Source organism: Anomaloglossus baeobatrachus, chromosome 8 (assembly GCF_048569485.1).
Source record: "Anomaloglossus baeobatrachus isolate aAnoBae1 chromosome 8, aAnoBae1.hap1, whole genome shotgun sequence".
In the NCBI taxonomy this organism is placed as follows: Eukaryota; Metazoa; Chordata; class Amphibia; order Anura; family Aromobatidae; genus Anomaloglossus; species Anomaloglossus baeobatrachus.
This window is the reverse complement of record NC_134360.1, coordinates 14,751,648-14,763,224: the sequence shown is the minus strand read 5'-3', so window position 1 is coordinate 14,763,224 and position 11,577 is coordinate 14,751,648. Positions and strand designations below refer to the sequence as shown.

The 11,577-nt window shown below is 49.6% G+C and overlaps 1 protein-coding gene across 1 annotated transcript in view; it reads right to left on the bottom strand.

The window, feature by feature from the left end:
* Window positions 1-1,536: 1,536 nt before the first annotated feature.
* CCDC66 (coiled-coil domain containing 66) overlaps window positions 1,537-11,577 on the bottom strand; it is a 168,238-nt gene continuing 158,197 nt past the window's right edge. Inside the window, exons 18-19 of the mRNA XM_075321316.1 lie at window positions 2,370-2,497; window positions 1,537-1,757 (exon numbers count right to left, since the gene is read on the bottom strand). Of these exons, the coding sequence (XP_075177431.1) occupies window positions 1,704-1,757; window positions 2,370-2,497 (182 nt within the window). The 3' untranslated portion in view covers window positions 1,537-1,703. The remainder of the gene's footprint in view (window positions 1,758-2,369; window positions 2,498-11,577) is intronic.

Here is an 11,577-nt window from a genome sequence, read left to right as displayed (position 1 = left end):
GTGCTAACCACAGGGCGGCGCAAGGGTCTCTCTGCTTCTAAGCCGACCTTGGCCCGTTGGATTAGATCGACCATTTCGGACGCCTACCAGAGTACTCAGGTGCCTCCCCCGCCGGGGATCAAAGCACACTCGACCAGAGCTGTCGGTGCCTCTTGGGCTTTCAGGCACCAGGCTACGGTTCAACAAGTCTGTCAGGCTGCCACTTGGACTAGCCTGCATACCTTTTCGAAGCACTACCAAGTGCATGCTCATGCTTCGGCAGATGCGAGCTTGGGCAGACGCATCCTTCAGGCGGCTGTCGCCCACTTGTGAAGTTAGGCTCTGCCTACTTCTTAGTTTTTTCTGTTTATTCCCACCCAGGGACAGCTTTGGAATGGCCCATGGTCTGGGTCTCCCAAAGGAACGATAAAGAAAAAGAGAATTTTGTTACTTACTGTAAATTCTTTTTCTTATAGTTCCGTATTGGGAGACCCAGCTCCCTCCCTGTTGCCTGTTGGCAATTTTCTTGTTCCGTGTGTTATCACCGGCTGTTGTCGTGGACAGAGTCTCCGGGTTGTTCCGGTTCTTACTCGGTTCTACTTGTGGGTGGCTATTCTCCTTCAGCTTTTGCACTAAACTGGCAACCAGGGGGTGTATAAGCTCAGAGGGAGGAGCTACACTTTTAAGTGTTGTACTTTGTGTGTCCTCCGGAGGCAGAAGCTAAACACCCAAGGTCTGGGTTTCCCAATACGGAACTATAAGAAAAAGAATTTACGGTAAGTAACAAAATTCTCTTTTTCTCCCGTAGCCAGCCCTACACTGCTTGCCTAAAAACTCACATAGCACTCACATGACGCTCACATGTCATACGGATGCTATGTGAGGAAAAAAAACACACACTGTACGCATATCACACGCAGGATACTCGACTCACATTTTGAGCCAAGTATCGCTGTGATTTAAAAAACGCTAGTGGAGAAGAGGCCTAAACTGAAGTTCTGAATGGTGGGTATATACTGCTGGGGAGGCGCTAACTTTTTTGTTTTTTTTGCACAGTGTCAGCAGAATACACCCATGGTATCCTGTGTCTCCCAATGAAGCGCAAGAAATAGATGTGTGACAGCCAGCTTTTACTTTGCCTGCTGCGACCTATCGGTACTGCATTGCTGTATCATATAAGCTTGTTGCTGAAGGCTGACACTGCTTAATCCATGAGGCCCGGCTGTGAGTGGTTGTCTCATTAGTATTCTGCATGTGTTACCCCACCTTTTATCATAGGGGGGCCGGCTGCATCCTGCAAGTGCATTTGTCATTTTGACCTGTGTTGGCTGGGAGTTTTTTTGCTTTGTTGTTTTTTTTCTTTTTCTCAAAGCGCCAGAATCACTAGAAAACAGCCCCAATATCTGATAATTTGAGGAGGGCAATTACAATCTGCATCCAGAAATAATGAACCTGGGGTCACAGCTGGTGAAAAACTGCATCTAAAGCCATGTGTATTCCTAGTATATGGCACTTCATTAATACGAAGGTTGGCTGTGAAAATACCCCCAAAATAAAACAAATACAAAAATAATGTTTATTGAAAACAAATCTACAAAAATTGACAAACACTCATGAGAAGGCTAATAAATACACAGCAGCAAACAGTTCACATTGATCATGTTAACATAATGATAGTCACACACAGTCCTAGGATATAACACGTAGAAGCCTGGTCCATCCTCTTACACATCGGGCATCAAACCAGTCTCCAATTCCCTTTGTTTCTGAAGCAAGCCCTGAAGAAGAAGAAAAAAAAAGTAATAACTGCAGCATGGACCTACTATACTCTGATAATTACGTAGTGCCCATATAGTACATGTGTATTTACAGCTTTATTCAGGGTCATACTTCATCTGCATATTTGTTTTACCAAAGCCGGGAAAGGTCATTTTCAGGAGGGGGGGGGGAGGGAGCCAGAAAAAAAAAAAGTTTTACTACTGTTATCTGATGGAAGCAATGTGCTTAGGTAGGTATAAAAATGATGACAGCGAGCTGAATCCGCTGATGCGACTGTCTGACCATCCGATACATATGGGGGGGGGCCTCCTGACCGATAACGTTGGGGTAGAGACAGATCGGGCTGTCGTAATCTCAAAACCTGTTCCTTTTTGTTTTCGGGGGAAGATGAGCAGATGCCGGAGGGGGCTGGCGGCAGCTTTCTCCTCTTACGTGGGAATAGGGAGCGCAGTCTTGTTTATGGTTGGCTTTAGATTTTAATTTATACCCACATTAACCACAAACTTTAGTTCTCACTCATTTTGGCATTAACTTACGGGTCAGTCTATTATAGAGATACTATTAAAATGCATAATACCCCGACTACTACCGCTAGTGGAGACCATACAAACCTTCCGTAATTCTGATAATCCTCGCAGTATTGCTTGCTGCCGGTCCTTATTTCTCACAACATTAGGATTCAGCAGTGGGTCTTTTGCACGATCGGAGCTGAATATTTGTCGAGATTCCTGGTCACTGCCTAAAGAGAAGGGTATTTTGATAAGAATTGCAAATTGTTTTTTTTTCCATAAAATTCACATTCTTGCAATCCAATACATACACTGACTAACAAAAAGTTAACAATATTTTAAACTTTTGTATCTCACCGTCCTCTACAGCTCTGAGCATTCATTTTGGCTCTCTCATACATAAATGTGACTTGCAGCTATTTAGCATATTAGTTATGCAGATTCTTGTCAGGTGACTGCATTGTTACTGTTTTGCTCTTAAATATTTATTATTTCGTAAATTCACCTTCAGCTTTGAACACTTCCTAAATCCTTTTAGGCATTCTGTTGATCTGATTAATGCAAATCTCAACAGATCTCTGATCCCAGGTCTCTTCTCCACGTTCCTAGTGTTGGTGTATACTGGTCACTCACTTGGGTGTATTTACAGCTTTTTCTTCACCCACAAGTGCTGGATTGGGTTGAGGTCTGGGGACTGTGGGAACAATCCAGCTCCTCTAAGTCATTGAACCATTTTTTTCCCCAATCTCGCCGTCTGCTTCGAGTCGTTGTCCTGCTGGAACTGTCGTCCTTTCTTATACCCATAATACGAGTGTATGAAGTAACTGGTCTTGAAGGACACACACACATAGCTCAGCATTGAGACCACTATCCATCCTGGTCAAGTATCCAACGCCTTTGGCTGTGAAACACCCTATATCATCAATAGTCCTCCATCGAACTTGACAGTTTATTGAATTCCTCAATCTGTTAGTCCCTTTTGACCTTCATCTCATCGCTCCAAATTACCAGTTGCCAATCTTCCACTTTTCAGCAAATTCGAGCTGACACTACTTATGATATTGAAGTCAAGGTTTCTTCACCTTTTTTTCGGGCCACTATTCCAGACTTGTGTAACGCACGTCGCTCGGTGCTTACATGGACGTCTGATTTCACCATTATGAAGCACAAGAGCTGCCTCCACTGCCGGGTGTCTCCAGAACTGATAGACCTTGTGATGATTGTTGACTCCGATATTTTGCCTGGACGTCACCTCTTGGCTTTTGAATGGATGGACGGACTTCATTTTCTAGTTTGTGCAGGAAATGAGGTTACAGCCGCTGTCCGGGGGGCCGGTCTCAGACGATCTTGGAGGTGCAGATGCTGGATGTGGACGTCCTGGGCTGCTGCAGTTACACGTGGTCTGTGGGTGTGAGGTCTATTGTATATTCTCCCAAATTCTCTAATACACCTTTAGAGACGGCTTACAGTAGAGAAATGAACATTCAATTCAAATGCAACAGCACTGGTGGCCATTCCTGCAGTCCGCAGCCAAGTGCGCGCTCCCTCAAAACTTGTGACATCTTTAACATTTTAGAATGGCCTTTTATTGTGGCCAGCCTAAGGCGCACCTGTGCAATAATCATGCTGTCTAATCAGCATCTTGATAATCTATCCACCTCCCAGGTGTGGCATATGTCCCCAAAGAAGACTAACACAAATTTAGACAAATTTGTTAACAATATTTTGAAGAAAAAAGGCCTCTTGTGTATAAAGGTCTAAGAATTTTTCTAAGTTCAACTCATGAAAAATGGGCGGAAAGAAGGGAATTTTGTTTACTTACCGTAAATTCCTTTTCTTCTAGCTCCTATTGGGAGACCCAGACAATTGGGTGTATAGCTACTGCCTCCGGAGGCCACACAAAGTATTACACTTTAAAAAGTGTAACCCCTCCCCTTCTGCCTATACACCCTCCCGTGCATCACGGGCTCCTCAGTTTTGGTGCAAAAGCAGGAAGGAGGAAACTTATAAATTGGTCTAAGGTAAATTCAATCCGAAGGATGTTCGGAGAACTGAAGACCATGAACCAAAAGAACAATTCAACATGAACAACATGTGTACACAAAAGAACAAACAGCCCGAAGGGAACAGGGGCAGGTGCTGGGTCTCCCAATAGGAGCTAGAAGAAAAGGAATTTACGGTAAGTAAACAAAATTCCCTTCTTCTTTGTCGCTCCATTGGGAGACCCAGACAATTGGGACGTCCAAAAGCAGTCCCTGGGTGGGTAAAAGAATACCTCGATAAAAAAGAGCCGAAAACGACCCCCTCTTACAGGTGGGCAACCACCGCCTGAAGGACTCGCCTACCTAGACTGGCGTCTGCCGAAGCATAGGTATGCACCTGATAGTGTTTCGTGAAAGTGTGCAGACTAGACCAGGTAGCTGCCTTACACACCTGCTGAGCCGTAGCCCGGTGCCGCAATGCCCAGGACGCACCCACGGCTCTGGTAGAATGGGCTTTCAGCCCCAAAGGAAGCGGAAGCCCAGAAGAACGGTAGGCTTCAAGAATCGGTTCCTTGATCCACCGAGCCAAGGTTGACTTGGAAGCCTGCGAACCCTTACGCTGGCCAGCGACAAGGACAAAGAGCGCATCTGAACGGCGCAAGGGCGCCGTGCGAGACACGTAGAGCCGGAGTGCTCTCACCAGATCTAATGAGTGCAAATCCTTTTCACATTGGTGAATTGGATGAGGGCAAAATGAAGGTACGGAGATATCCTGATTGAGATGAAAAGGAGATACCACCTTAGGGAGAAATTCCGGGACCGGACGCAGAACCACCTTATCCTGGTGAAAAACCAGGAAGGGGGCTTTGCATGACAGCGCTGCCAGCTCCGACACTCTACGGAGCGATGTAACTGCCACTAGAAATGCCACCTTCTGCGAAAGACGTGATAAAGAGACATCCCGCAGCGGCTCGAAAGGTGGTTTCTGAAGAGCCGTTAGCACCCTGTTAAGGTCCCAGGGTTCCAGCGGACGCTTGTAAGGTGGGACTATGTGGCAAACTCCCTGCAGGAACGTGCGGACCTGCGGAAGCCTGGCTAGACGCCTTTGAAAAAATACGGATAGCGCCGATACTTGTCCCTTGAGAGAGCCGAGAGACAAACCCTTGTCCATTCCGGATTGAAGGAATGAAAGAAAAGTGGGTAAGGCAAAGGGCCAGGGAGTAAAACCCTTATCAGAGCACCAGGATAAGAAGATCCTCCAAGACCTGTGATAGATCTTGGCGGACGTTGGTTTCCTGGCCTGTCTCATAGTGGCAATGACATCTTGAGATAACCCAGAGGACGCTAGGAGCCAGGACTCAATGGCCACACAGTCAGGTTGAGGGCTGCAGAATTCAGATGGAAAAACGGCCCTTGTGACAGCAAGTCTGGGAGCGCCCACGGTTGACCCACCGTGAGATGCCACAGATCCGGGTACCACGACCGCCTCGGCCAATCTGGGGCGACGAGAATGGCGAGACGACAGTCGGACCTGATTTTGCGCAGCACTCTGGGCAGCATCGCCAGAGGAGGAAATACATAGGGCAGTCGAAACTGCGACCAATCCTGAACTAATGCGTCCGCCGCCAGAGCTCTGTGATCTTGAGACCGGGCCATGAATGCCGCGACTTTGTTGTTGTGCCGTGACGCCATGAGATCGACGTCCGGCGTTCCCCCAGCGGCGACAGATCTCTCGAAACACGTCTGGGTGAAGAGACCATTCCCCCGCATCCATGCCCTGACGACTGAGAAAATCTGCTTCCCAGTTTTCTACGCCCGGGATGTGAACTGCGGAGATGGTGGAAGCTGTGGCTTCCACCCACTGCAGAATCCGTCGGACTTCCTGGAAGGCTTGACGACTGCGAGTGCCGCCTTGGTGGTTGATGTATGCGACGGCAGTGGCGTTGTCCGACTGGATCCGGATCTGCCTGCCCTCCAGCCACCGATGAAAGGCCAATAGGACTAGATACACTGCCCTTATCTCCAGAATATTTATCTGAAGGGATGACTATCGGAGTCCAGGTTCCCTGAGCCCTGTGATGGAGAAAAACCGCCCCCCACCCTGACAGGCTCGCGTCCGTGGTGACCACAGCCCAGGTGGGGGGTAGGAAGGATTTTCCCTGCGATAGAGAGTTGGGAAGGAGCCACCACTGAAGTGACATCTTGGTTGCAAGGGAAAGAGAGACGTTCCTGTCGAGGGAAGTCGACCTCCTGTCCCATTTGCGGAGAATGTCCCATTGGAGTGGGCGCAGATGGAATTGCGCGAAGGGCACTGCCTCCATCGCTGCCACCATCTTCCCCAGGAAGTGCATGAGGCGCCTCAAGGGGTGTGACTGACCCCGAAGAAGAGATTGCACCCCTGCCTGCAGCGAAAGCTGTTTGTCCAGCGGTAGCATGACTACTGCTGACTGAGTATGAAACTCCATCCCAAGGTACGTCAGTGATTGGGTCGGTGTCAACTTGGATTTTGGGAAGTTGATGATCCACCCGAACTGCTGGAGAGTCGCCAGAGCGACGGAAAGGCTGTTTTGACACGCCATCTGAGAGGGTGCCCTGACCAGAAGATCATCTAAGTAGGGGATCACCGAGTGGCCCTGAGAGTGTAGGACCGCCACAACAGATGCCATGACCTTGGTGAACACCCTTGGGGCTGTTGCGAGGCCGAAAGGCAAAGCCACGAACTGAAGGTGTTCGTCCCCGATGGCGAAACGCAAAAAGCGTTGATGTTCGGGTGCGATCGGCACATGGAGATAAGCATCCTTGATGTCGATCGATGCTAGGAAGTCTCCTTGTGACATCGAAGCGATGACCGAGCGGAGAGATTCCATCCGAAACCGTCTGGTGCTCACATGTCTGTTGAGCAGTTTGAGGTCCAGAACGGGACGGAACGAGCCGTCCTTCTTTGGCACCACAAACAAGTTGGAGTAAAAGCCGCGACCATGTTCCTGGGGGGGAACAGGGATCACAACTCCTTCTGTCTTCAGAGCGTTCACCGCCTGAAAAAGTGCCTCGGCTCGCTCGGGGGGCGGAGAGGTTCTGAAGAAACGAGTCGGGGGACGAGAGCTGAACTCTATCCTGTAACCGTGAGACAGAATGTCTCTCACCCATCGGTCTTGCACATGTGGCCACCAGGCGTCGCAAAAGCGGGAGAGCCTGCCACCGATCGAGGATGCGGTTCGGGGATGCCGAGAGTCATGAGGAGGCCGCCTTGGAAGCAGTGCCTCCTGCGGCCTTTTGGGGGCGTGACTTGGACCGCCACGCATAGGAGTTCCTCTGGCCTTTCTCCGGCCTGCTGGATGAAGAGGATTGGGGCTTGGCGGAGGGACGAAAGGACCGAAACCTCGATTGTATTTTCCGTTGCTGAGGTCTCTTCGGTTTGGACTGGGGTAAGGAGGAGTCCTTTCCCTTGGATTCCTTAATAATCTCATCCAATCGTTCGCCAAACAAGCGGTCGCCAGAAAACGGCAAACCGGTTAAGAACCTCTTGGAAGCCGAGTCTGCCTTCCATTCGCGCAGCCACATGGCCCTGCGGACTGCCACAGAGTTAGCGGATGCCACTGCTGTACGGCTAGCAGAGTCTAGAACTGCGTTCATGGCGTAGGAAGAAAAGGCTGTCGCCTGAGAAGTCAAAGACGCAACCTGCGGAGCAGAATTACGTGTGACCGCAGTAATCTCAGCCAGACAAGCTGAGATAGCTTGGAGTGCCCACACAGCTGCAAAAGCCGGGGCAAAAGACGCGCCCGTGGCTTCATAGATGGATTTCACCAGGAGCTCTATCTGCCTGTCAGTGGCATCCTTTAGCGATGAGCCATCTGCAACCGATACCACAGATCTAGCCGCCAATCTAGAGACTGGGGGATCCACCTTGGGACATTGAGCCCAACCCTTAACTACGTCAGAGGGGAAGGGGTAACGTGTGTCAGTAAGGCGCTTAGTAAAGCGCTTGTCCGGAACCGCTCTGGGCTTCTGGACAGCATCTCTGAAGTTAGAGTGATCGAAAAACGCACTCCGTGTACGTTTAGGGAACCGAAACTGGTGTTTCTCCTGCTGAGAAGTCGACTCCTCTACAGGTGGCGGCGGGGGAGATATATCTAACACCTGGTTGATGGACGAGATAAGGTCATTTACTAAGGCGTCCCCTTCAGGTGTATCAAGGTTAAGGGCGACGTCAGGGTCAGAGCCCTGAGCTGCGACGTCCGCCTCGTCCTCCAGAGAGTCCTCAAGCTGGGAACCCGAGCAGCGTGAAGAAGTCGGGGAAGATTCCCAGCGGGCCCGCTGAGCCGGTCTGGGACTGTGGTCCGGGCCGAAGTCCTCCACATGAGACCTAGGGCCCCCCCTGGGAACGTGCTGCGGCCTGTGGAAGGACCGGTCTGGACTGCAAAGCTTCAAGCAGCTTGGCAGACCATTTGTCCATAGACTGAGCCATGGATTGTGAGAGTGACTCAGAGAGTTTTTCAGCAAAAACTGCAAACTCTGTCCCTGCCGCCTGGGCAGGGGGAGCAAGGGGTTGTACCTGAGCCGAGGGGCCCACTAGTGACCGAGGCTCCGGCTGAGCAAGCAAAACAGGGGTTGAGCATTGCTCACAGTGAGGGTAGGTGGAACCCGCAGGTAACTTAGCCGCACAAGAGGTACAGGTCGCAAAATAACCCTGTGCCTTGGCACCCTTGCTCCTTGTGGACGACATGCTGTTGTCTCCTAGGAGAGTGATCACTGAGGATATATGGGAAAGGGTATACAGCCCGACCAAACAGAAATATATAAATATATAGTATCTATTCCGGCACCCTAAGGGGACCAGCACCGGGTGACCGGTGTGGCTTACCGACCGCTAAAAAGCGGAGTGTGTGTCCTCCAGATTCCCTGCCTTAGGTCTCCCAGCGTTGCAGAGCTCTTTCCTGGAAATCCTCCACAGGCAGAATGCCAAAAAAATGGCTGCCGGAGCTCTCTGGGGAGGAGTGGGGCCGTGGGCGGCGCTAGAAAAGTGCGGGAACCTGGAGTCCCCACAGTGACCAGTGAGGGGGGAGGAAACATACAGGATGCTCCGGCCCTCACAACCGACGTCAGGTCGGCAGTCCCGCCCTTACCCCTGATAGACAGGCCCGGGGGCGGGAGTTTTGCTACTAGGCTGCAATTGAAGCCGGGGACTAAATTTAAGACCGCGGCCGACAAACAGGCGCGGTCGGCGCGGAAGTCCGCCGGCCGTCACAAATAAGCAGCTGCTGCAGCGTCCGGGATGAAGGCGCTCCATGCACATCCCCCATGGGGATACAGAGTACCTTAGTGATGCAGGGCCCGGTCCCTGAGGATAAATCAACTCCTGTCCGACAGATTCCCACAGGGGCTGCGGAGGGAGCACGGTCCCAGTGAATGGATGACCGCTCAGGATCCCACTTCTCCCAGAGCCGCTAAGGGATGGTGAAGGAGACGGCATGAGGCTCCGGCCTTTGTACCCACAATGGGTACCTCAACCTTAACAGCACCGCCGACGTAGTGGGGTGAGAAGGGAACATGCCGGGGCCCCCGTGGGGGCCCACTTTTCTTCTAACCGATATAACTAAAATGAGAATGCATGAGTGGATGTGTGCCTCCTTCCACACAAAGCATAAAACTGAGGAGCCCGTGATGCACGGGAGGGTGTATAGGCAGAGGGGAGGGGTTACACTTTTTAAAGTGTAATACTTTGTGTGGCCTCCGGAGGCAGAAGCTATACACCCAATTGTCTGGGTCTCCCAATGGAGCGACAAAGAAAACAAAAGTAAGGCAATTATATTTTTATTCAGTATATATATATATCTATATCTATATATATATATATATATATCCCTTTACTGCAAAGTACAGGATGGGATGAGCGAGAACTGATCTTGGCTATTTTACCTCTGAGATACCAGTGGTAATTGCATCCTTCCTCCACATTAAAAGCTGTGTATAATTTTGCTATTACTTTTCTGTGGTTTCTGTGTTATGATCTGGTCACCGTGGATGATCACAAAAATCCCATCAGCAGAAAAAAAACACAAGAGTAGTTGGAACCTGAGCTGACCGCAGTCCCTCATCTGTCAGACCACACTAGAAGTAACCGTGCAGCGTTCCTAAACACACCTAGACGCCTCGTCACAGCCGGAGAAACTGACTACACCTCACAGATAGAAATGAGGAAACCTATCTTGCCTCAGAGTAGTCCCCAAAGGAATAGCAAGCCCCCAAAATATAAAGCCAATCTTGATGTAATAAAACACAATACACAGATAGGCAATATAGATTAACAAAGGCGAGGCCCGACTTCTTAGCTAGAACATGACAGGTCAGTGCAAAACCCTGTGGAAAAATACTTAGACCACACAGACTCTTCCCCACTATATCAGGTAGTCTTGTAAATAATGGGAGAAACAAAATACCAAAAAAAATACAAAAGTGCAAATAATCAAATATAACAGGGAGAATCTCCCTTTTCTTGTAGTGTGACCTGCTCATTAAAACAAAGATAATTCCTCTCCTGCAAGAAAACAGACTTTAAGCAAAATGAAAAAAAGAAAAAAAAAACACCCTTAGTTGTGGATCAGGCAATAAAGCAAATAACTTGCAACTTATCTGGTATGGGACAGACACAGGATAAATGGAAGGACAACTCCAAGACAATGCAGAGACAGAGGAACAACATCTATCACCGGCCCCAGCCAGCAGACACTGCTCTACTATATAACCCAGGCTGATCTGCAATTGGGCTTCCCAAACTCCCAATTAACTCCCACACCTGTTGAGGCACAGTCAGCTTCACCCCCAGTCCTGACCACCAGAGGGAGCTCCAAACCATCACCCCCTCGGATGACATTCACAGCATTTCTGTATTTTAAACAGTCTATTACACATGTGGTACTATTTGGTGTCTACAGCTCGGTGGCAGACCTTTACATATCTATAGAAAACAAGACTTTAAAATCCAGTTGTAGAGAAGTCATCCCAGCGTGGTGATCAGCTACACCCTTAGGTCATTGGCAGTAGAGGAAGGTTTACAGCTGGATGTAGATAATGGATGTTCGCACATGATTCGGGCATGGCGTCAGCTGTACGTTGCAACTGGCGTCAACTGCCCACACTAGAAACTCTGATCCAGAGTCATTCCTCCGCCATATAATGCACAGCAGCCGACATCCCTCCCAGGGAGCGCAGGCGTCGGGCCTAGATGCTCCCAGCTGTATCTATATGGGTTGTCACAGATCTTTTATAGCCAAAACAGTTTAGAGGGATTATTATTTTTGTATGGGGCCGTCTCTTCCTCTACTGATCCA